Genomic DNA, 27574 nt, shown 5'->3' with positions numbered 1-27574 from the left:
AGTGACTGCAGGGTGAGTGAGGTGACCATATGAATTTGGGTGCGGATGTAAGTGCAGAGTGGGACGAATGAATGTATGGGTAATTATGTGCTTATTTGAGTGAGATTCCAGATTGAGCAGTGAGGGGGGACAGGTGAGTGAAGTGTCACATGAGTGCAGGTTGAGTAGTGTGCTCGTGTGACTGCAGGGTGAGGTACAGAGTGAACAGCGCAAGTGAGTGCAGAGTGATCACTGTGAGTGCGGAGTGAGCGGTGTGCTCATGTGACTGCAGGGTAAGTGAAGGGAGATTGGTGTGAGTTCAGGACGAGTGGCATACGTGCAGTGTGGTCACTGTGAGGGCAGGGTAAGTGAGGTGTGAGTGCATGGTGATCAGTGTGAGTGTATTGTGATCGCTGTGAGTGCAGGGAGAGCAAGAAAGTGAAGGGCGAAAATGAGGAGCGAGTTGTCTGAATGCATGGTGCATTCCCAGACACTTGAAGTAACTCAGCAGGTTATTGACAGCAGTGTAAGGTTTCAGATATGTTAAACTATTGCTATTATGGCATTAACCAGGGTTCAGGGTGGAGGAAATAAATGTGCTGATCTTGCAGTTTTATAATTAGGGTTGCCAGCTCATTATTTTGATGTCCCAGGAGGTATAAAAATAAGCAGTCACCTAAAGCTGTATTGTCAGTACTTGTCTGTGCATACTTCGAACAGCACATATAAATAGAAAGCACTTTTAATTATGTTCTAGGGCTGCTTGAATGATCCATGACTGATAATAAAAGGGAAGAAAGAGAGAAAAGTAACAGTACAAAGAAATAAATACTTCTTTATTTATAAGCATATTTAATGTCAAGACAAGTAATTTGCAGGCTGTTTAAACAACACATGGCTGGCTGGCATTTTTCTTTTGGCAACTTGAAGCCCTTAGCCCTGTGGGGCATTGTGTGCCTGCCTGTGTAATTGTAAAAGAAACTTTGTCTCCTTTCTGCTAAGAGCCAACCCTCCCAGGACGGGGTTAAATTCATAGAGCTGAAATGCTTCAGCTGCAGTGGAAGGCAAGGGGTCTCCTCTGCTCTATGAAATCAAACCAAAGGAAAAGGTCTGTCTGTTTGCTTTCGGTTTTATCAGAGGCGACTTTCACCTTCCACTGCAGCTGAAGCATTTCAGCGCTACGAAATAACCCCCTCCTGGGACGATTAAAAAGAACTGTTCGTTCTTAACAGGACAAAGCATGAGCCCCATCTAATTCCCTCCCGCCCACCCTCCAACCCTCTGTTATCGGAGTTGTGCCCAACAAAAATTTCCATTTGAATTGGGGGAAGACTTGCGACGCGGGACAGGAAAAGACAAACAAAGGTAAGATTTCAGTGTGCAGTGCGCGCCCCCCCTGAGATGGTGTTGCGCCCCCCTGGGGGGGCGCGCCCCACAGATTGAAGAACATTGCTCTACATGCAGATACGTCTATTCAGTCCTGTGCTGGCTCACCCTGTCTCCTGGAGTCTCCCCAGCCCCTGTCACCCACAACTCAGACAGGCAATATACAAGCTAGCAGAGGCAGGCTGGATGGTTAGGTAAGAAAATACCTACTCTCTAAAAGTGGTATTTTCAAACACAGAATGTTAAAACCAAATTCACCAAAAGATGTATTTTATCATTCTGAGTTCAGGCATACTAAACTTGAATTTCTACCATGTTCCCTGGGTCAGTTAGGATTATAAGGTGTTATAATCAAACTGCCCATTCTGGCCTATGGGAACAGGTAGCCTTGCAATAGTGAAAAACGAAATTGGCTGTAATTCACACACACACCAGGGCATGTCCTACCTTTCACGTACAATGCACCCTGCCCACAGGGGTACCTTGGGCCCACCTTAGGGGTGGCTAACATGTAGATTACACTTTACGGGCTGTTTGCATGGGTGGCAAAATCCAGTGCTGCAGTCCACCAACAGCATTTGATTTATTGGCCCTGGCACGTGCAGTGCACTTTACTACGGACTGACACATAAATCAAATAGGCCAATCATGGAAACACCAATCCATAACACATTTTACACAGAGAGCATATGCACTTTAGCCTGATTGGCAGTGGTAAAGTGCCCAGAGTCCTAAAACCAACACAAACAGGTCAGGAAAAAATAGGATGAAGAAGCAAAATGTTTAGGGATAACCCTGCAAAAAGGGCCATCTCCAACAAATTTAAGTTATGTTACGTGGATATAAAGTTATTGAAGGAGGACGGATGTGCTTGACTGTTTTCTGGGGGAACAGGTTTCTCATTTGCCATAACTCTTACCTGATGACAGATTGGCTATACTATTTAAGTACATTAACTTAACAATAATATCCTCATGCTGTAGTAAAAATGGTATAGAGGTTGAAATATATATACATTAGAGTCCTCTATAGGCTTGCATTATAGTACCATATTCGTTCAAATTATTTTTTCTTTTACAGCTGAGGCTCCCTAAATTCTTTCATTTGAAGAAATGGTCTGGTGCGGGTTGGATTTGTTTTTCTTTCCCAGGAACAGATCTGAGCTTTTTAGGTCTCCCCTACACAGCACATGTGCTGTGCTGCGGGACATACTGTTTACTGTTCAGTGGGCTTACAACCCACCCACAGCATACCACAGGGTTTTTTCATTGCTAGTCTCACGTGCTATCTTTCAATTGCATCGATCCTGTAGGCTTCCCTACCTTTCTTGTTACCTTCTCTCTGGAGCATGGACCAAGTACATGTGTTCTTACCTGCCTTTGTTCTTCCCCGTCTTTTTACAACACAGTATTTCTTTTCTTTTATAAGCGTTTCGGTATTATTCCTGGACGTGCACTGCTCTTTACCACTTTAACATAGGCATACAGCTTTTTATTCATATTGCTTTAACTCTATCTGCTGTCTCTATTGATGCTTTAGTAATTTACACACACAGATGTTCTTCTCTACCCCACTCCACTCTAATGCCACTCCACTCTACGCCACTCCATTCTACGACACCACTCACTCTGAGGCACTCAACTCTATGCCACTCCACTTTATGCTACTTAAATTTATGCCACTCCACTCTACTCCATTTCACTCTATGTCACTCTACTTTATGTCATGTCATGACACTGTAGTCTATGGAACCGTGAATCATCATTTTATGACACAAAGATTGAGGGATGCCGGAGTGACTGGGCTGGCACTAAAGTGGCTACAGTCTTTTCTCCAAAACAAGGTCTATACGGTTTTCGAAGGAGAATGCTCTTCGAAGCCCATCCCGCTGACTTGTGGGGTTCCACAGGGATCCTCCCTGAGCCCCACGATGTTCAACGTTTACATGAGTTCGTTGGCTGAAACAGTACTCCCATTTGGGGTACAGGTTGTTTCTTATGCCGACGATACTCAATTCATTGTCTCCTTGAAGCAATCTAACCAATTAGACTCTGATCTGGCCACCTGCCTCCAGAAACATTTTGGTTGGATGAGCAATTCCTTTTTGAAGTTTAACGGATCCAAGACTGAACTCTTGCTCTTTGGGAAATCCGCCCCCCCAAATATTGATCACTTGTGGCCTATCTGCCTAGGCCCGCCCCCCGCCCCAAAAAAACGAGTTAAGAGTCTAGGAGTCTGGATTGATCGCAATATGGATTTTAGAGAGCAATCCCGTATAGTGGCAGCAAGCTATTATGGACTACTAAGAAGGTTTAGAAAGATATTTCCTATGCTCCCATTTGCGGCGAGACGCCTACTGGTGCAGGCTCTCGCACTTACACGGCTTGATTACGCCAATGCGCTATATCTGGGAGCCCCCTGGCTACCATTAAAAGATAACAAATCGTACAGAACTGTGCGGCACGTATGCTGCTGAATATTCCCAAACGTTCTTCTGCTAGGCCGGCCCTTGCTACCTTACACTGACTTCCCATCCAAGAAAGAGTACAATTTAAAGCCCTTTGCATCACCCACAAATCACTGTCAGGAAAGGGCCCGCCTCTGATTCGTACCTGGAGTCAACCTTATGTACCCAACAGAGCCCTCAGATCAGGGAAAAAAGGTTTAATGTGTGTACCTAAGACCAAACGTGCATGTAGTGGAGGCCGACTGTTTTCATATAATGCCGCCAGACTTTGGAACAGTATTCCCCTCCATATACGCTCTGAACCTGACCATCGTAAGTTCAGAAAACTCCTGAAAACTTTTCTTTTCCATTAATTTTTTATCGTAGCTTACTTGGCGTCGTAGTGCTGGGATGCCCCTGGGTAACCATGCTTTTTACAAATGTTCCTTCAATTCAATTCAATTCAACTCTACTGTACCCCACTCTACTCATCTCTATCCTGTACCACTGTATTCTGTGACACTCTATTCTGTGCGCCACTCTACTGTGAGTCAGACCCCTAACTTGTAGCCATGCTGAACAGCAGCCATCCTGCTGTAAAACATGGCTAAAAGACATTGGCAAATCCAATAAATCTTGCGTAGGCGGGGCCTGTTGGCTCTGCCAATGCTTGATTTCAGAGGGTCTGGCATCAGCTATTAGCTACCAGACTGTGCTGTTGAGGCTGTACGCTTTTTATTTTTAATTCACTACTCTAATATGAACACCCACCATCTTGGTGTGGTAAATTTGACATATATTAAAAATGATGTGTTTGCGCACATCATCCAGAAACAGGGTTGCCACCTTTGCAAAAAGACAAATACTGGTCATTTGTGGCAACCGTGGGCTGAGAACTTCGCTCCTCCCGTGGAGTGTGGAGTTTTGACTACTACGGGTTCCATGGAGAACGTGGAGTAGGCAAAGTTCCGCACACTCCGTGGCGGAGCGGAGTTGGCCTGCCCCCGCCTCCCACCCGCCCTATAATAACAATTGCTAAAGTTTTAAAAAATAAGTTTAAAGCACATTACCTTATCTGCGGCGTCCCCAGCTGGCCTCTTCCTCTCTTTATCTTGTTCACGGCGAAAACTGCGCATGCGTGAATCGGCGCATGTGCATTTCTTGCGAGAAATGCACATGCGCCGATTCCGATGGTCGGAGCCCTTCCATCCGACATTGAAATTGGCCCCTGAGTTGTAGCCTAACTGTAGTATTTCACAGTTCTGGCCCGCCCTGATCTCACAGAGGGTTCCATCCCCTCCACTCACTTGCACTTTCACACCACAACTTGTTTTTGGTCCTGATGAAGCGCCACGGATCCTTGTGACCATCCAGGCGCGAAACATGTCGACCTTTTAGTTACCGGGGCACATTAATGCCTATTGGAGTAACGCACGACCTTTGGGTTTTTTAGTATAACAAGGGTACCGTCACAATAAATGTACCCTTTTTGGTATCCCTTAGCCAGTTTTATGCTTCACATACACTTTCACCCTTCACATAGGACTCACCCCACATACCCGCACTCATCTGACGGATGTTCTCAAAAGATCTCCGCCAAAGTGACCCTTCGGGAGACCCCTAGGGCATTGCTGCGCTGGCCCGAGGAGGAGCAAACCCCCGATGATGAAGCATGACATCCTTCGGGGTGTGTGAGAGCAACAAGAGACAATACCTGTTCTTGCCTCTGAAAAGTGGATTCTAGACCTAGGATCACCCTCTTGCTCATTCTCTCCTCTTTTCCTTTCAGTGAGTGGGTGACTCCTTTGCACCCCTACCTACGGGACAGCGACCCACTTTTTAGTTTGACGACTTGATTTAAGAGCACGGGCACTGGACCATAACTAGCTCCCGGTCCCCCTCTTCCTTTTTCGTTGATACATGCTGGGGCAAGTATTTCAATTTGTTTTATGTTTGCTGATGCTGTTTAGCATTCAATAAGCATTGGCAAAGCCAAAGGATTGACCAACACATTTCAATGGTAAGAACTGTCGGATTTTCCAATGCTCATTTTTATAATGTTTTCCCTTCAAATCATCTTTCAGTTGAATATGCAAATAGCTGAATCAGGCACATTTCTCAACAAAATTTGAATTAAGGTTTAAACACGTTTTATCTGTGGCAACATAGACACAAGAGGCATGACATAAAGACATATTTATATTAAAAAGGTGAGAGCAAATAAAAAATAAAGTCAATTGTGCTATTGTTTGGTATTCTTTTAATTAAAAAGAAAATGAAACTTAAATACTTTATGAAATAATATCGTCCTCTATATTTGTTTTCACCTGCACTGCATTCGCCCCAGTATGAATTTAATTAGACCCAAACGCGGGACAATAACATTGCATTGCTTGCTCAGGTATGAAATATTTATTACATAAAAATGAAACAGGAAGTGAGATTCCGCACTGGCACCGGAACCCGTATTCTACACATCTCCGCGTCTGCCTTCACCCGGCACTGTTTGATGGCGAGGAATGGGGGAGTGTTTAACTCGAAAGGGAGGAACAGAATGGGGGAGGGGCCAGGAATGCCTACCAGTGAAACAGTTACTCCTTTATTTCTCATTGAAATTGAAGATGAGGAAACGTGTGGTCTCATTTTATACCTGCAGGTCAATTTTTAAAACCTTGATTTTAATATCTTTTCTCATCCTTATGGCCTGAAGAAGCTTCATTATTCAGAGCACCTCCTAGAACCTATAAATAACAAACTAAATAAATAAATAAATATATAATTAAATAAATATATAGATCAATAAAATAACTTATTTGAGATTTTTTTTTAAAAAGTCAAGGGTGGGAGTGGAGACTCAGCACACTCTGCACCCTTTGGCGGTGAATTCACTCAGCAATGTAAGTTGGAAGGGAGTGTTGGGTTGTGATTAACAGTACGTCTCATTGTTTAAAGAGGGCACGCCAGCACGTCTCACCATTTGTTGAACACCTTAGCGGCAAGCACCCAAGCGTCTCCATCCACTATGTCTCGCCGTGGTGCGTTACTGGCTACCGACTCCTCAGCCTCGGTCTCTGCCACTAGAACAGCGTCAAACAAAATCCTTAGTGCCAAACGTGTCAGCTTGTCTCATGCATAAGTTTAGTGTCACAGGTTCTTGCCTAACAGAGGGAGAAGCTATCACAGAGTCCCGTAAATGTTGCCTCGAATGGCCGTATTCTAAATAGGCTCATGATGCCCAGGAACCATAGAGACACCAAGGCTGATAACAAGATAGACACCCTGGGCCAATATGTACCACATCAGCAGCTCTGCGTTGACTAAAATAATCCAACATGCTACAAAGATGGGTGTGTGGTTGTCTCCTTTAGGAAGTACATTATAAAGGCACGTTTTACGTCATCCTGCTGCCAAGTGCACACCAGTTATTATTACTTTTTAAAGCGGAGTAAAGAAAGAGACGCCTGGGAGAGGATTTCGTCCATGGAGGCTGTAGAGTGCTAGAGTGAGTTTCCATCCTGTGGTTGACTACCCTAACTCTCCCATATGTCCAAAGGGATGCTTTTTGGATGAATAGAACAACCAAACATTCTTTGACTTTTCCTGCTCACAGTCCCTCTTATGATGGTCAGCTTGGTGGTCCACATACAACCTCTAGGTGGTCCTTCTCCCCACGCCGTGCACCCAATGGGCCACCATGGGCAGGGAATGCGACCCGATCCCATGTCCATCGACAAAACATCCAGTGCCGTGGTCCTCTACAGTCAGTGCCGTGTGGGTTTGATCATGTTTCTGATCATCCACTTCTGTCCTGAGCACCTCTGCACCACCAGCCGGAGCCCGAAATTGGCATCCTTGGACATCTCCACTTCCAGACACCTTCCAGTGTCCCTGCTGACAATCGGGCTATTCTGTAGTCGATAAAACAAACAAAAAAAAAACAGTATTAGAGAATTGTTGTAGCACCACAAGATATTTTGTTCTAGCACAGCATTGTCTAATGTTGGCCCACAAGGGTTGGACCCATGGCATATTTTCAGAATCCCCACATGAGATACATTTTCTTATAATGGGTAAGAATGGGCGGTAAACTTTGCTCCGTTCGCGGAGTTTTCTGCACACCGCACTCTGTGGAGCTTGCAAAGTGCAGAAAACTCCACTTCGCGATGTGCAGCGGAGTTTTTTCCCCACTCGCGAACGCGAGCTGCCGCTCGGGTAGAATTTCTGCCCAAACGGCAGGAATACCAGCACAAACTACAGTCCGCACTGCACTCCACAACTCACAGAACTTCGCAGAGGCTTTTTGTAACTTCGCGGAGTTCCGCATAGCAAAACTCCGCGAACTACACCCAGGCCTGATAATGGGCCTGATACACAAAGGTATTTGTTCCCCTAAATTGAGCGTAGATGCACATCAAGGGAATAGAGAATTTGGTCAAAATGTTGTAATAAAATCAGAATATTATGTTTTTAATAAACTGTTCTCAAAAGTCCATCAAACACGTCTACAAGATCTTGGAATGCATGAAAAATGATGCAATTAATACGTTTAAAGATGTATGAAAAACTGAAAAATGTTTGAACATGAAGAAATGGGCTGGCTAGGCCTCTGTAACATCACAACTGAAATATTTATCATTGGATCTCAACCTACCACTTACACATTAAAAAAAGTCATTGTGGGTTTTGCGAACTCCAGCTAGGAAGTGAAAACTGGCCATCAAATGAGGAAATGTAAATTTAAATCATAAGAGAATTTAAGATCCAGAGCATATGTGATGGGCTTGTAATTTCATTTTGGTGGTGCATGTTTGATAATCTAAGCATGATTAGAACTGAAAGAGTGCCTGATACATAGAGCTGGAATCATGCCATGCCTGCTCTAAATAATTTGACTTCAAATAAAAAGTTGTTTGCCTTTAGGAATTTAGTAATAACATGCACATTGACCCTTTGACACTGGACAGTGGACATCCTCCTTGAACATCGACAAATGGCTAACAGACATGAATAAGCTGGCCATATGAGGAGATCCACCAAAGAAGTTTTAAGGTTTCTGGTCACTCCTCCTGAAGATTTATCAATACATTGTTTTTGTTTCACAATGTAGAGACATATTAAAGGTTTGGTGGATTGGATGCTCTGTCACAAAGTGGCATATATCTTGTCCTGCGCCACAGTCAGTAATGCACTTATAATACATGGGATTCTGTCATCTCTGTATAAATGCCTGTCTCTGATTCCTTCATAATCGACAACATGTGATGCACCCAATCGCCGATTATAAAGAGAAGACATCAGAACATAAGCTATTACAGTCGAGTTCTCATGTCACTGCGTGCTGCTAGAGCAGGTCAGGTCACGGAGCATAATTGAAGCAGCTGTTTAAAGCACTAAAAACAGACCATTGGCTTTCTTTCTTCTGCCCTATTTTAATAGCTTACAGTGACATTGAGAGAAGATGTTTATTTTTTGCACTCCTTAGATAGGGAAATACTAGAATCTTTCTGCGTGTTTCTATACACTTTGAGCTACTGCAGCTTTTATTTTATTTTAAATCTGACTTGTATTGAACAATTTTAAAAATGTCTTTGCAACAAATATCTAACAGGTTTTAATGTGTTTAATTTTGCACTAGAGGTTTTATTTATCTTTCATGTTTGCAAACATGCTCGCTCATTCATATGAAAGAGCTATGCGCCAAAGTTTTAAGTTGTTTGTGGGAAAGGTGTGACCATGTATTACATGGGATAAAGTACCCCCTGGTGTCCATGATAAGGATATTGCAGGTCACCCCGGAGTTCGGTAACCTTACAAAGGAACTCACTCTTCAGCCTCATTCCTCTATATAGTTATAAAACTGCTCTGTGACTCGCAATATGCTTATAATGTTTGGCAGGGGGTATTTTATCCCATATTTAATACGCCGGACTGGATATCTGCCATGTTTGTGAAAGATTATCTCATCCGCCAAACACAAAATCATGTCCTTAATTTTTACCTCACAAGTTATTATGTTGCATAATATTGAACTAAAAAGTTTTTTTTAAACAAAATATACACAAATAACTCCATTTATAAATGTAAACCAGGGTCTCTACTCTTTTCTATAATAAGAGCTACTTATGATCAATATAAATCACCCTGAGTTAATAACATCATTAGTATTGTAGAAGTGACCGCATTAAATAAGATTACTTTAGTGGCCACTCCACGTATGATCACCAGCAGTGATGTCATCTGTGCATCAGGCAGGGTTGCCAGCAGGAATGTGAAAAAATGCCTCTTTAGGGGTAATACATAACAGCCATACCTGCAATGTGCCCAGCACAAAGGTAATAATGTTTTTAATATGTCTGATCAACACCTGATATTTAAAGCTGACACTTCATTGATAAAGCTTATTGTGCAAATTCCTCAATTTTTCTCCAAAAACCAACTTATGAGTTCTGAAAATACGCACGTTTACGTCCTGAAAACACACAGTAAACTTTGGGATAGAGATGACATTTCCACAACGCAGACACTTTTAATTTACTGCACTGAATGCACTTAGGAGGCTACTAACTGAGAGACAGAGAGCTACCAGCAACTCACAAGCTGCTTGCTGGAGAAGCCAGGGCTAAACTGATGTTCAATGCTCACAAACTACTGTGAATTTACACTCATGGTTGAATTTGCCCTCATTAATATTATACCACTGTAGTGTAATATTACGTGTGAGCAAATCTTCCAGGAACACGTTATGGGAATTTCATGGCAGGAATATTTGCCTGGGTTGGTGAACGCACACTAACTTGATCGTTTGTTGGCATCCACAAATGTTTGCTCGGCACTGGCACATCCTGGATTGGGGTGGAGATCTACTCCTGTCATTGGCAGGAGTACAACCCTACAGGAAAGGTGGGAAATTAACACCCTCAAAATTAGGGTCAGGGGTTTAAGAGAAGGGCTTTTCTATTAGAACAAATATTTTCCATGTGGAAAATATTTTGGTGGCACATTTACACATTCATAAAGATACAGTTGCTGTATTTATACACGTGAGATGCTTTCACATACAAAACTAGTTCCACAAACATTTCAAGAACTACTCCTGAATCATAGGATCTGTGTGATTTCGCTAGTGGTGGAAAATTAACTCAAGAGGAAGGTAAAATGTATAGTAGCAAATTCAGGCTGTCTTTTGTAAAATTGGCCACTAAGTATCTAAATTGAATCCAATATGAGGTTTGTGGTCATCCTGAAAATCTATCATGGCTCTGGCCCCTTTTGCACCCACCCTGGCCAGTCACGTTCTAGCTTCAAGGCACTTGTTAGGTGAGCCTTCAGACAAATCATGCTCAAAACAGTGCCACAAACACTACGGAGCAAGGTGCCATAGGAAGTGTGGTCAGTTTATCTGGTAACTGCACAACATGACAAGGCATGAGCACCTAGGAAACAAAAGGAGGCAACCTTCTGCTATGCATATTACTGACAAGGGCTCATCTGGATTATTCTGTACACTGCTGGGAGTATTATCATAAGTACCAAATCCAGTTCTAGAGTTTATAAATATAGTTTGAGACTGTAAGCCATTTTTCTGCCTCTTCTGGAGTATTGGGCTCTTCCCAGGTTAGAATCATCTGGCACATTAAGCCCTCTTCTGGAAGCCAGCTGCTGAGTGTTGTGTTCTGCTCAAGAGGCCTCGTCAAGCTTACTGTGCCCCATTCTGGAGGGTAGTGTTCATTTCTGTTATATCTGAGGTGCTATGTCCTGATCCTATACCAAAATTATATTAAAATGGAATGTTCTGGCGGTTACATCTAAGTTATTGCATCCAAATTTTGGGGCTTACGGCTAGAGTATTCTCCTATTCTGGTGGGCCCATTAAAAGAATTGTATACAGTTCTGGAGGCTACATCTGGAGTATGGAGTCCTCTTCTGCAGAACTGTACCTGATTATTGACACCATATTTAGACTGTCTGTGTAGAGTATTGTGTGGAGTTCTGGTGCTTCTTTGGAAACTTGTGTCTGTTCTGAAGGCCACATCTATAGAATTGTGTTCAATTCTGGAAGCCGTATCTCCAGGTCTGATAGAGTGGTAGACTAGCGATAGCCTCGTAGTGGAGAAAATCTGGAGGCACCAGTAGAATTTGATATGTTTGGTATAACTTCAGTAGACACTTCAGCATATTTTAGCAAATTCTGTTTGGGCATAAACATCTTTTTTTCTTTAAAGTATTTTTTATTGGCATTCTAATCCTATAAACATGACGTCATAGCACATCTTAAAAAGAAAAAAGTGCGAGTATTCGTATTTTCCAATGACCATCGCCCTTTCCGAACAAGTCTTTACATTACAAATAGTTTGTGTTGTTATATGGCACGATAAATAGTCCCTTGCTTTTACACAGGGGGAGTAATGCAAACATCACATCTATCTAATGAATGCACATTCAAGTAAAATTGAGATGCCAGATATATAACAGGGAATTTAAAACAAAAAAAGGGAAAGAAAATTATCAATATTTCCAACAAACCAGAATGCGGTGGAACAGATAGACCTTGCACAGTGGGTTAAAAGCAATCAGAGTCTAATCGCCATCCCAGAACTGCAGTGGATGGGGATCTCCAGTTCGTGTGGGTGTGAACCCCCTTTTCGGGGAGTCAGTTTCGGGAACAGGCCTAGGCCGCACGCCTCCAGAGTGCATGGGGGAGAACAGCCAAACGTCCTCTCCAGGGCCATTACTACTGCAGTCCAATAAAATCGTATTGTGGGTCAATACCATATCATGTAGGCAAAATCAGCGTCTAAGTGACAACACCGCGGGGAGGAGCGTGGCTCGCCACCGCGTATACCACTTGGAGTTTATGCGGACTCATGTAGGTCATGTGTATAAAATTGAACTGTGTGTATTTCAGCCTGGTATTTCTGGAGTTCTTTCTGGGGGAGGTTAGAATGTTTTGCAATTCTGAGTCTAATAGTGCCCGTTCCAAAACTCTTTCCAATCTGCCCCTCAGAGCCAGTAAGGGAAGACGTACCATCGTTGCCAGGGAGCGGTAAAACCAGGTAACCCGGTGTCTTTGAGCATAAATATCTTAAAGATATTTGGATATCTCCAGATTTGACCCAAAGCAAACATTCGTGAATGAGGTACAAGAAGCATGTCTGGTGTCCCTATGCCATACTTGTAGCATCTTCCAAGTTGCACCAGAGGAAATCTTTGTGAATCTGTCTCACAGCAACCAACGGCTCGCCCATAAAATTGTTTCTTTATATAATTTCGGACACATAAACTTTAGATCAGAAACCATGATTGATGTAGACATTTTTGCTGTTTTTTTTCATTTACTTGTAGTCATCAAATTGGCAACTAATTACTTGTGCTTCTAAATACTGCAGGCCTGTACATGTTTAGAGATTGTTAAATCAGAGTCCTCAGGTGTTCTGAATACATGAGATCAGACCAGATCTTGGTCTTATCACCTCTCCAGCCTTGACACAGGAATGGTGGTGGACAATCTGCTGCAACTCCGATACCCTAGTTGTATGACAGAATATTGAGCACAAACATATTTTGTTACAAAAATATTGTAACCAGAGTATTGGCTACCAAAACAAAGTGTAGGCAAGTACATACAGGTAAGCATACATTTACTATGCACCATGAAGTATAGTAAAACTATACTCTATATTCTTGTCTTCACTGTATTTTTGTGGTAAGTTTTCTGGCTATGACATTTTTGTTGCCTGATATTCTTACAGTATACCAACACCCAGTTACCTGCGTGAAATCCCAGAGTCTTTGGGTAGGTCTCAAGACGTCTTCACACTTTTTTAGTGTTGGGGTCCTTCCTTTCCCTTCATCGACGAGGCATTTAGTGTCTGGAAGGAAGGCTGTTGATCCCAGGGGGCCTAACTGCAGGAGGCCTTCCGAGCTGTAGCGGACAAGCTGGAGAGAAAGAAGGAGAATGGATTACGACTCCATGGTGCATAAAACAAAGAGTCTGCAGGATAAAGACTACTCATACGTGGCTTTTGGAAAACAAAATATCTGGAAAAGAAGATCACAACAAATGATCCAAAGAGAAGTCTATGGTACATGTTAAGGAACTCCTTAGTTCCTCCCTTTAAAAAATGCAGAATTAAGGGAGCATAGGTCGTTTGTACACGAACAAGCCTCTAAGAAGCTCCTTCAATGGAGGTTATAACAACGTCCACGTAACACAAGGGGACAGATGGAGGTACACCACCCACACCCTCCACAATTCAATGCATCAAAAGGAACCTCACAAATCCTGGAGTGCCCATTAGACTGGACGAGGAAGCTTCACCCACTAATTGTGGCATGCTTCATCATGGGTGACCTTAATTGTGGCATGCTTCATCTTGGGTGACCTTAATTGTGGCATGCTTCATCATGGGTGACCTTAATTGTGGCATGCTTCATCTTGGGTGACCTTAATTGTGGCATGCTTCATCATGGCTGACCTTAATTGTGGCATGCTTCATCATGGCTGACCTTAATTGTGGCATGCTTCATCATGGGTGACATTAATTGTGGCATGCTTCATCTTTGGCTGACCATAATTGTGGCATGCTTCATCATGGGTGACCTTAATTGTGGCATGCTTCATCTTGGGTGACCTTAATTGTGGCATGCTTCATCTTGGGCTGACCTTAATTGTGGCATGCTTCATCTTGGGTGTCCTTAATTGTGGCATGCTTCATCTTGGGTGACCTTAATTGTGGAATGCTTCATCATAGCTGACCTTAATTGTGGAATGCTTCATCATGGGTGACCTTAATTGTGGCATGCTTCATCATGGGTGACCTTAATTGTGGCATGCTTCATCTTGGGTGACCTTAATTGTGGCATGCTTCATCTTGGGTGACCTTAATTGTGGCATGCTTCATCATGGGTGACCTTAATTGTGGCATGCTTCATCTTGGCTGACCTTAATTGTGGCATGCTTCATCTTGGGTGACCTTAATTGTGGCATGCTTCATCATAGCTGACCTTAATTGTGGCATGCTTCATCATGGGTGACCTTAATTGTGGCATGCTTCATCTTGGGTGACCTTAATTGTGGCATGCTTCATCTTTGGCATAATATGAATGGTTAGGCCATGGTACCCATTTACTATCACTTCCTGTAGGGTTTAATTGTACCTAAGGTACCCATTAATAAAGGTATGACCCTGGGTTTACCTTGAGTTATTTTTAATTTATCTGAATCCTGTCCTGTCCAGTTACTTTTATTATGAACTCGCTCTATATGAGGTTGAGTCCGCTCTGGCGGTACCGTCTTACCAGGGAGGGAGGGGGTTGGCTATGATGAAGCATGTCATAATTAGTGGGTGAGCAGTAGCGGCCCGTGGAGGGAGTACGGTGGGGCAGTGAGGCGGGGCGGGGAAATGTAAACACCGGAATATGGATGAACGGGGGTAAGTACACATTTAAATAAATAAAACGAATTTCGTTGCGCGCGCTGCATCGCAAAATGCGCGTGGCAACGTTGGAGGACAAGAGTAACACTACAGCGACTGAAGTGAATATGCTCCAACAGGCGACACTCCGCTTACAAGACCAGCACCTAGATGTCCAAACACAACTGGAGGACTTGGAAAAACAGGTCACGCACGCATAACATTCGGATCCGGGGAGTGAGGACATCGGACGACACCAAGGACCTCTTTGCATTCACAGCGGGCCTGTTCCATCACATCTTAGAAGCTCCTGGTGGCGCTGAGATCGTCCTGGACAGGGCCCACAGAGTTGGCCCACCTCGCGCACCTAACGCCCCTCCAGCGGATATCCTCTTGTGTGTTTAAGATTTCAAAACTAAAGGAGCTATCCACACAAAATCGAGATCCCTCCATCCTATCTCCTACCAAGGGCACTCCCCGGTACTCTATCAAGACTGGGCCCTGATTACCCTGTAACGCCGCCGGCAATTTCGCCTGGTGACTGAACATCTCAGGCAACAGTGTATCCCGTATTCCTGGGGCCACCCATTCCGCCTCATCTTTCGATTCAATGGCAAGCTCCATCAGCTAGGCTAACTCATTGACTCTTGCCGTCTGCTGGGCCTGGCGGTACCAAATGAAGAAGGCGACCACCAAAGCACCAGCTCAGGGCCCGAGACCTCTCCATCGGGATGGCAGCGCCGGAATCGACGCCGACGGGTCCGGAAGCCGAACAAAACAGATATAGCAAAAGGCCAGTAGGATGCACTAGCTTCCGCGACAGACTCCCGGGACGAGCCCCGGTGCCGAGTGAGCAGTTGGAAACCCGCATTTCATTGAAGCTAGCTCTCTGATTCCCGGTGGGCGGCGGGGGGAACCGAGACCCCCCTCTTGGTCACACGACGGCTCCCACCTTGACGACCTCCTAGTTATTCCAGGATGACAGACATCTTTCTTGGATCTTGACTTTCCTATTTGTTTTTGTCTTTATCTTCTTAGTTGGGACATTCGTTTTGAAAGGGTTTTTTTGGGGTATGGGGTCCTTCGTACACCTTTTTTTGTTGCTCCCTGGGGACTACTTGGCACAGGATCTGATGGCAAGCTCTCTCGCCCCCCTTTGATTAATATAGCCAGCAGCCAGCAGCCTGCATCGCAACCTGTATCACCCCTGGACCCCTGATGCCTCACGCCTCTCTTAAAGTCCTCACTCTCAATGTGAGGGGCCTGAACAATCCAGTCAAACGTAGGGCTGTCCTTCATTACTTAGAACACTCGAAGGCCGACATATGCCTCCTACAGGACACTCACCTTCTCTCCAAAGATCACCATACACAGATGTTCTCCTCTAACACCTCCACATCGGCCGGGGTAGCTATACTGATCTCCCGATCGTTTACTGCCAGGGTCATACAGAAGGAAGCAGAGATTAAGGGCCGCTTACTCACATATCAGTTCTTACTTGGAGGGGTGACCTTTGTAGTTGGCTCTATATACACACCTAATTAAGGGCAGATTAAGTTCCTCCACAATGCACTCAATGAGGCAGCTGCAGCCTCGGATCGCCACTTATTACTGGGCGGTGACCTCAATATTGTCTTTGATAACGACATTGACGGTTCCTGTCAGAGAACGAGTCAAGCGGGCATACTTACGTCTGAAAGATGCGCTCGCCTCCAAGACCTGGGGCTGTTAGACCTTTGGCGCCACTTCCATCCGAACAGTGGCAGCTACACTTTTTATTCGGGGACGTGCGATTAGATTACTTTCTTAGCTCCTCATCACTTCAGGTACACGCACTGAGCACCGAAATTTTAACGGCCTCCCTCTCAGACCATTCCCCGGTCCTGGCCACCTTCCAGCTTCCACCATCACCGCGGCCTCTCCGACACTGGCGCCTGCGCGACACATTGCTACACCACCCATCTGTAATCGAACAGATCCAGAAGGCCATTATGAACTTCATCAGCCTTAATGCTAACCCAGACACATCCCTATCGACACAATGGATGGCACTGAAGGCAGTCATAAAGGGGGAATTTATAGCTATATCTTCGGCCCACAACTGAGAGAGAAGCCGCAAATGGGCGGAACTTTCCCAGAGAGTCTCAGAGCTCGAACAGATGCATCAAAGAACTGGCGCCTCCCGTGCTTGGCGTCAGCTTTGTATAGAACGGAAGCAACTCGCAGCCTTAGACCAGGATAGGGCTCTCAGACTCCATCATTCATATATACGGGAGGAGACAGATGCGGCCACCTCCTAGCAAACAAGCCGCAAGAGACTAGACAGAGGCAGGGTGTCCATACTGTTCAAACCCCTGGGGGCGGGTCAGTCTCTGATGACGCGGCTATAGCCGAAACATTCAGAGACTTCTATGTGGACCTCTACACGGGTGACCCCCTAGACGCCCAGAATAGCACCGATTACATAGCCACAGCCCACATGCCCTCTTTAACCCAAGAGCAGGCTGACCACCTGGATAGAGCTATACAGACAGAGGAGGTTATTTCTGCAATCTCGCACCTCAAGTTAGGTAAATCGCCTGGCCAAGACGGCTACACGGCTGCCTTTCATAAGACATTTTGCAACCAAGTAGCCCCGATTTTGATGGGTTTGTTTAATACCTTTGAACAAGCAGGGGCTATTACGGGAGAGATGTTGGAAGCGGCAATAGTTGTTATCCCAAAACCTGGGAAAGACAAGACGGCTTGTAGCGCGTATAGGCCCATATCCCTATTGAATATAGATATCAAATTATACACTAGCATCTTAGCGACTCGACTAGCACCATATATGACCCAACTGGTTGAACCGGATCAAGCGGGCTTTATTCCGCAGAGGCAGACCAGTGATAACACTGATGCGGACGCCCACGCATGCGCATTTGTGAGGAAGATGTTGCCGCTGAAGGAGGAACTGGGAGCCCCAGGACGACGCGCCTCAGGTAAGCTATTTTCTTACTTTTAAATACTTTAATTTATTTTAAAATGAGGGCGGGTGGGAGGCGGGCGGCGCGTAGTGGGGCTACGCGGAGTGTGCGTAGATTTGGCCACACTATGCGATGCTCCACGTAGCCCCACTATGCCCACTACGCCCAGGGTTAATTCTAACCACAAACCTATAAACAGTAGGACAATTGCATATGCTATGGTGGAGATGGGGTATGGTAGATTTCCCATTCTAACTCCGAACTGACAAGCACTGGACAAAGTGCATATATTGCAGGGAGCTCAGATTTACTATTTTAATTCCAGTCTAACAAACATTAGGGAAAATGCATACAATGAGGGGGCAGATGTACCATTCTAACTCCAAGCAAACGAACATTGGGGAAAGGGCATACATTTGGGGGAGGGGGCGTATTTACCATTCTAACTCGAGTTTACCACACCATGGGGGAAAGTGTTTACATGCGTGGGTATTTTATTCTTCTAACTCCAATCTAACACATTTTTGGGAAAATGCAAATATTGGGGGCTGGGCATGGAGGACAGATTTTCTATTCTAACTCTAGTCTAACAAACATTGGGAAAAGAGCAAACATGGGGTCGTGGGGGTGGAAGGTCAGATCTACAAATTTAGCTCTAGTCTAACAAACACAGGGGAAAGTGGATATATTGAGGTGGTCAGATTCGCTATTCTAACTCCAATCTAAAAAGCACTGGGGAAGGTGGGGACAGATTTACAATGATAAACCCAATCTAACCCAAATTAGGGAAAGTGTATTAACTGGGGGTGAGAGGGAGTTTTATTATTCTAAGTTCAGTCCAACAAATAGTTGGAAAAGAGCACGCATTTGAGAAGGCTGTTTTAAAACACCCAATATTATAAGTATACATTTAAAATTGTATAAAAATAAAAATCAAAACATTTAAAGATCTACATTTTAAATAAAATGATACGCTTAAAAATAATTACATAAAACAACTTACAATTATATATGAACCATTAAACAACTCTTCAAACTATCAAATAATGATTTAAAAATGCAACACCCCTCAATCTACAACATAAAAACACAAAGTAATAAACACAGAAATCCTATGATTATGGAAGTTTGTTTAAAAATTAAAAAATAGTTAAAAATTTACACATTTTATATATTATATTTTTACATTAACTATAAAGTATTAATTTATTTAGAAAACACACAGCCAACTCATTCCCCCTAAATGCCCCACAAGCCATTTTAATAATTTCTTACATAACATTTAGAGAAAATAATCATATAATCACATACTGCGATAATTTCCCAAACAAATTAAATATAAATGTGTCAATTTCAAATTAGCATATTTTATTTATAAGCCAATTAATTAATTATGATGTTTTCTTGTGTTATTACCACCCATGCAATCCATCGGGCTTACTTGACGCCCCGCAGGCTACATAAGATTTTTCCAGATACGGCGGATGTATGCCCTTGCTGTCACGCCTCTGATGCAAATTTGCTACACATGATATGGGACTGCCCATGATTAACTCATTATTGGTTATAATAATACAAAACATATTAAATGACGATGCTCCAGGGAATAGGGGAGAACCTTTAGAGTACTGCATACTGGGACTACACACTGGGTGCAAAAAAAAAGCGAACAATAACCATGAAATGGAAGACCGCGAGGGCTCCATCGGTATTAGACTGGTCTAATGAGGTGGTTTGATGGGGCAAGGCAGAAAGTGCAGAGCTAAAAAGGGAGAAAAATGGGGGATTACGAAAAAAAACGATTTCGATGGAATGGAATGCGATGCTGGAGGAATTTATAGCACAAGAAGTGCAGACCTCTTAGACATTGTAATGTATTTGACTTAATACCTGTAAGAAAATATATTGGGAGAACGATCTGGATATTGTCTTGTTATAACATGCTGTAAGAATTATTTATTAGATTTGTATCTCAAATAATAACTGTCCTATATCGATCGGCTGACTGACAAGAGCTCTTGCAAGGGGAATTGAGTCTAAAGGGTGGGGGGTAAGAATATAGTTGAGTTAGGATTAAATTTGGAGGGGGTGGATTGATTCATTTTAAATTGCAAATATAGCACGTTATATGAGCAGGAACAATGAATGTGAATGGACAATGCAACACATTGGAAGATCTATGTTAAATGTGGTAGACAATGACACCAGATATCACTGATAATTGATACAATACATGTTATGTTATTTTTGTCTACTTGCTTGGACCATTGACATGGGTCAACACAATGCCATGTACTGGTTGTAGAAATTGTAATATTAAGAAAACAATTACAAACTTGTTTCAAAATTAAACAATGTGCATAGTACAGAGCTAATTATAATAGAAATACATAATAGAATAAAACAACGAATAAACGATATTCTATTATTGTAAAAAAAAAACAATTGGGTTGATTACGATGGCCGTGGTAGCAGAAAATAACCGTCCACAGGTAGCGCAGGAAAACCGGCGGTCAGATTAGGATGCGCTGCCTGAAACATCCTACCACGTGGGTCGAATTCCAGGACACACTGCCGGAAAAGCTGAGAATCCGTCTGCGGCGGTCGGAATTGCTGCAGAAAGATCCAAGACCGCCGTTTGCCCAGCGGTCAGAACTGCATGGAGGTGTCCAGGATTCAGTTTTCGCTATCAGCAGTAGTGCTTCCGCCGTCCCCGAATAACCGGATTCTACACTGCGGTGTGATGGGCTGTTTGAGGCATCGTGATTTGTCCGGCGGTCGTAACCGCATTCCGCACGGCGGTCCCTCTCTAATGGCTCCGTCCGCTAACGGTGCGGAGGGGAATTTTTGGCGGTTCATGTAACTCCGCAGCGGAGAGAACATGGGCTATGTTTGCCCATCGTAATACGGTGGACGCGAGGACCGCCGCTGGAGTGCGGAAAAGGACATTTTCCGCCACCCCCAGCACCGCGGATGTGCCTCCGTCCGCCATCGTAATCAGTCCCTATATACTTACCTTAGAAATTTTTGCCCACAACATTTTGTAGGCACTGCATTTCGACTGTGATATTATGGTCAGACGCTATTTTTGAGTCAATGTTTAGATTGAGTACACCCTCTATATTCTCTCACTCTCTCTCATCGCTCCCCTCCAGTACCCATAGCTCAATTTACTTGACAGCTGCATCTAACACAAGGACAGACCCAATCACACAACTGACAGCAAATCTTCACAAGCGAAATAGACTCTTGGCAGCTCTGGAAACCTTGGGACCATTTGGAAAGTTAGCCCAGATAATGAAGACTCTGCCTGTCAATAACATAACATCCTTTTTGACATCCCATGATATTTCACTTCTCTTCTCTTGATTCTTCAAACATGAAGGCTGGCATTTAGCGGTTGCGGCCTGTCAAGTAATGAAATGCACTTAGTTTGACTTAAGTGGGGGGGCATTGAAGGAATCATTGCCAACTACATTCACTGTCGTCATGAATGCATAATTAATTACCACAGCTGGATAAATATGTGCTGTGGTTTTCCTTGTACTCTCCTGTGGTCAGACTAATGTACAGACAAAGTGCCCTGAAGACTGAACATTCCTACCTCCCTGGAGTCTCTTATTTCAGATTTCTTAGACACCAGGCGTGGTGAAGAAGAAGAATGGTACAAGGCTGTGAGGCTGATCCCTGGTTAGGTTTTCAGCCGTACAAACTGCTGGTCTGGCTCGTGCACCAGCTATGAATTGGGAACATAGCTCCTGTTGACTGAATGCCTTTATCTGAAAAAATAGGGACCACTTAGAAACACAATAACTCTGGTCTTAGGCACTATATGAAAACCTGGGTGTTTACCAGGGTGACAGAAAAATGTATCAATTGGGCAGACTCAAAGTGCTCAGCAGGCATGACCGGTCATAGAATTCTATGCTAGACAAAGTTCTAAGTTTCAGATCTTGGATTGGAGGATAATACACTAATGGTGCATGTTTTCACAGTTCCAAAGTAGGCAAGCTCAGAATGTGTTCAGTTTGCATGCACAATTTGTCCCAAGTGAAAATCGTGCAGAGAAACACCCAGGGGTGCCGTAATCACCACAAAACTCAGGATCTTGATTTAGAAGTAAACAGCAATTTGTGTTTGAATCAGGAATTGCAGTGCATTCAGAGAGAGGCTCCTAGTTGGTGGCAGGTTATTATGAAATACAACTCTACAGAGCTCTTGCCTTTGCAATATCTCTAGAGTAGGCCTTGGCGTTAAATTCCAATCCGCTTGCGGAATTTGGCTAACTTCGCGCTCCGTGGAGAATGCGGAATTGACCGAAATTCTGCATTCCGCGGCTTCGCGGAGTTTTTTGCTTGTTCGCGTTCTCAACATGCGTGTTCGTGAGATATTTCCCCCCAAGCATGCAAACAGTGATCGCGAACAGGAAAAAAGCATCGCGAACAAGCAATTCCGGGTGTTCGTGGAATTTCTGCGTGTTCGTGGAGATTTTTTACTGTTTCGCGGAGCTTTGCGTAGCGTGACTACGCAAATTCCGCCCACCCCTAGCTCTAGAGCTCTGTGCAGAGACGTTTTAAGGCGTGGGCAAAGTGGGCTCCGGCCCAGGGCCCCAGCCTCTGATAGAGTCGGCTATGTTCTGCAGAGAGTCTAGCCCCGATGATCTGGAATATTTCTTAAACAGATTGTTTTAAATACCATTAATCCCTTAATTTATGTTTAATGTAGGTGACGTGCGAAAGTCTATTACAGACATTTTACAGAGAAATGTTGAGTATATGTTTCATGCAACATCCATAAAAAAGGTTTCTTTCAGATCAAAGCAGGTCCTTGCATATGAGAAACGGGAGGGTGTCAAAGAGATTATTTGCAGTAATATTAGTGGGCTGCTGCTGTGTTACAATATTGAAAACACACATCACTATCCCTGAATATCAGATGTAAACACATTTAGAATTGTGCCTGTGCCCTGTCAGTGATCTGGCCAAAGAGAGAATGAAAGAGCTGGAACTGGATCATAAAGTCAAAACTGTCCCTAACGAGCCCCCCCAAAATACCTTTTGCCCAGGGCCCCCACAATCCTTAAGATGTCCCAAGCTGCAGGGCTGCAAACGATGATGTCCTTATGGGAAAGCGGGATGCTGTTCAGTGTGTGCAGAACTGCTTGCAGTTACAGATTATGTCTGAGGAATTAAAGCTTGCAATTGCAGGACAAATATTACAAACAAGCCTGGTCCAAGAAGACAGACATTGGCAAAGCCAACAGGGCACACCTTTACAATGAGAATGCCAAGGAAATGGCTTTGGTTGTGCTTGTTTGTAAAGCATTGTTAAAAGAAAAAATATATCATTATTTGGAGGAAAAGCAAACACATATCTTAAGGTATCTCAAAACTGCAGCATAAAAGCAAGAGTCCTTCAAGGCACTATATATAATCTCACCTCTCCTTTTCAACATTGACATGAAATTCTTACCAGAACTCATCAATGTATTTGAGTTCAGCTACTATAACTACACAGACATGCACATAGACATCTTAAATTGGAAAGCCCCAAGAACATTGTAACCTCAAAAATCTTCAGTTGCCTCGGGACCGTTGATCAGTGGATGACATCGATCCACGTCAAATTGAGCTTTTCCGATTACATACTGGAAAGAGAATTCCTCTTGCACTCTGTTTCAGCGCGTATTTTGGTGCTGAGCTGATGGTTCTATCTGCTTGGGGCCACCTTATCTGTGTGTGACCCAGCGGTTTACTGACTCTTGCTATACCGCACAATACCGGCATCTGATATTAGGACATAGCTTAGTACAATTGTTTCATATTATGTACAGAGTTATCCGTCTGCCCCATTCCCAGTTACATGACTATACGTCAATCACTTGCATTTGCCACAGATACAATGACTCCATATGTCTGATGACTTCGCATATGCCCTAAAGAAGTCCATTGTATTGGACGAAACACGTTGGCTGGTCTACTCTATATGTTGCATGTTACGTTCAAATCAAACTGTGATTAAATAAAAAAGAGGATTTGAAGAATCACTTTGGACACAGACCTTGTAATTTGTTATACTGTTTATGCGGTGGTGCACTGATTACGCTTTCATGTTAAACCACGTCAAATTCAATGCCTCTAAAATTGAAATACTCATGTGCAATAACTGGAAAACCCATGACCTTCTCTGCCCCTGGCCTGATTATCTGGGACCACCGCCAAACATATCCAAGGGGGTAAGAAACCTTGTAGTTACCATGGACTCCAAGCTCTCCATGAATGCACAAGTGGATAAGCTATCCAGATCAACCTGTCTTACCATGAAAACGCTGTGACACATCTAGAAGTCGCCCACAAGGTCCAACCAACAATCTGTCTTTTTCTATCAAACTTAGATTAGTCTAATGGTCTGCATCTCAGTGTACCTTCATCAACCATGAGAAGATTACAAATAATTCAGAACCTTGCTGCCAGGCTACTCCTACATGTAATTCCACAAGCCCATATCTACCCCTCCTTAAGAGCCCTCCACTGGTTACCAGTTGTCAAACGATCCTCTTTCAAGCTGCTTTGTATCACCCACAAGGCAACAGATGGCAAAGGACAACTTTTCATCAGAAAAAAAATGACAAAATACATTAAAGAAAGAAACCTGTGCTCTGGACTGGCATCCCATATCAAAATCCCAGCATAGAAGGAAAACAAATCATGGGCGGCACATCTACCTTTGCGCAAGTGGCTAAACTATGCGTTTTTTAGCATCACAAATAAAGTCTACTGAGAACCATCTGCACTTCAGAAGACTACTCAAGACCTGGCTCTTTCCTATATTATTACAACACTCACGACACAATAATCTAAAGAAAAAAATATGAACACGACTTAAAAACATATATTAACCTCAGCTATGTATATAACAATGCATGCATGTTTATACCTCACAAATCTATGTATATTGACCTTGTAATGTGTGTTTACGTATGTGTATGTATATGGATCTATAATTTGTATTGTGATGTATCGTTATGTGTATGTATATGTGAATACATATGCATAGATATGTGTGTATTCATATTTATCTATGTCTATATTGTGATAATATGTTATATATATGGAAATATATGAATAATTATGCATTACATGTATATGTGTATCTGTTGTTGTGTGTCTATGCATGTGTGCATCCATATGGGTTTAGACTTCTTATAGGGATGAAGATATATATGTGGTTTTTGTATGTGTATGCATGTATGTGTATATATGAATATGTATCTATAGATGTTGATGTGTGTGTGTGAACACATTTTTTTTTAATTGTATGTACAGGACAATGCAGGCATGTGTATGCATTACATAGACACACATGTCTCGGTATGTATATATGTCTATGTGCACATGCATGTGTCTATGTACTCGGAGTGTTCCGATTGCTGTGGAGGGAAACGGCGTTAGGAGGCGGGGCACAGGGCACAGGTCAGGAGGTGGAGCCACTGACTATTTCAATCACATGGCAGCACGGACGCACAGCAGGCGCGAAGGCGCACCTAAGGCAAGCCCGTCTGCGCCCATCTGCGCCCTTCCGGGACCAGGGGCCAGCGCAACATATATAAAATACACAGAGCAACAGTTGTTAACACTCCGAACTCTGAAGAACGATAACTGTAAGTACTGTATTAATATCGCAGCCGGCAGCAGATCCTGCCCAAGTAGCCCCTTTAAATTAAATTGTCCGCCTGAACAAACTACCAGAAAAGAGAATCGCACAGAGTTAAAATTACTCCTGATAAATTACAGGTCCCTGACAAAGCACATCTCTGAAATTAACATCCTACTCTGTGAACAGCAGCCGGAGGCACTATTTCTTACTGAAACATGGCTGCATTAAGACGCAGAACCAGATGTGGTACAAGCACTACCCACAGGATACCATATACTTAGGAAAGATAGAAGATCAGGGAAAGGAGGGGGGATTGCCATCATCATGAAAGAGCACGTAATGGGACTCATGGAACCGGATATCATTCAGGATTGTGAGAGCATGGGATTCATATGCACCTTCTCCCCTACATGCTCATTATCAGGAATCTTAATATGTCGACCCCCAGGCCCGTGTGGAACGTTTATCGAATCCCTCACAGACTCGGCGGCAACCAGGGCAAACTCCTCCGCTAATTTTACTATTTTCTGGGATTTAAATCTGCATTTAGAGGAACCCAGTAAAGGCGAGGCTCTTAACCTCACACAAAACCTGCAGGCCTTACAACTCACCCAAAAAGTCAACAGCCCAACACATGTTAAAGGCCACCTACTAAACACAGTATTTTCAAATGAAGATAATCTATCTGTAGATAAACCTTCCCCAATACCTTGGTCAGATCATTTAATAATCCCAATGATCTGGAAATCATTTAAAACTGTCTCTAATGAACAGCCAACAAAGAAATGGGACCGATCTTGGGCTAAACTAGCCACTGAAATCTGGTCGAAAACATTAGCTAGTATGAGCCCCAAAGTTAACCCCAACCCCAGAATAGCCAATGACAACTTCAATCAATGGATCGAAACATCACTGGATTCCACCATCCCTTACAAATGGGGATCAAAGAGACCGACAGAAAAATGGTTCCCATGGTATATCCCTAGAATACAGGATGTGAAGCAAAAATTTAAATAGAGGGCTTGGAGAAGGGACTACTGTCCAGAGAAAAAACAAAAATACAGAGAGGCGATCAAGACTTATCAGAAAGAAACTAAAAGAGCCCAAGCTCAATATTATGAGGAGAAAATTAACGTGGCAGTCAAAGCCCCCAGGGAAATTGCCAGAATAGTAAAACAACTAGCACACTGCCCCCAGCCTGAAAGATCTGTAGAAACAGCTTCCCAGCGCTGCATGGAATTGGCAGAATTTTTTTAATAAAAAAATCCTAGACATATACAATGCCTTTCCTTCAACCCCAGGTCCAGATAAGCCAAATACAAGATTGGGAAGTTCTATGGAGGGTAAAGACAGCCTGATTGACCTCCCAATCCTAGACTTGTACACCCTATCCAAACTATTCACGTCAGTAAAGTCAGGATCACCCTGCGACCCAGCACCAGCGCACGCGCTGGACAAAGTTAAAGAGGTGAAACTACCAGTCTTACTGGAAGTGCTCAACTCATTCATAAGCACTGCGATAGTACCAATAACCAAGAAACAAGCAATGGTCAAAGCACTTACAAAAAAGCCTAACCTCAACCCGGAGGTATGGAGCAACTACAGGCCTGTATTGCTACTCCCTTTGAATAATAAAATATTAGAAAAACATGTAAACAAGACCCTCACTCACTTCCTTGAGTCCCAAGAGATTTTACGTAACTCCCAGATAGGATTCCGACCTAACC

General features: G+C 43.4%; 1 protein-coding gene across 2 annotated transcripts in view; it reads right to left on the bottom strand.

Moving 5' to 3' along the window:
- Positions 1 to 6065: 6065 nt before the first annotated feature.
- Positions 6066 to 27574, bottom strand: part of GALNT9 (polypeptide N-acetylgalactosaminyltransferase 9) — a 763825-nt gene continuing 742316 nt past the window's right edge. For both annotated transcript variants that reach the window (XM_085633497.1, XM_085633498.1), the window contains exons 10-11: positions 13580 to 13747; positions 6066 to 7719 (exon numbers count right to left, since the gene is read on the bottom strand). In XM_085633497.1, coding sequence (XP_085489623.1) covers positions 7573 to 7719; positions 13580 to 13747 — 315 coding nt within the window. In that variant the 3' untranslated portion in view covers positions 6066 to 7572. The remainder of the gene's footprint in view (positions 7720 to 13579; positions 13748 to 27574) is intronic.

Source organism: Triturus cristatus, chromosome 11, assembly GCF_964204655.1.
Source record: "Triturus cristatus chromosome 11, aTriCri1.1, whole genome shotgun sequence".
NCBI classification, from domain to species: Eukaryota; Metazoa; Chordata; class Amphibia; order Caudata; family Salamandridae; genus Triturus; species Triturus cristatus.
Note: the sequence above shows the minus strand (reverse complement) of the source record. Positions and strands in the feature narration are given on the sequence as shown.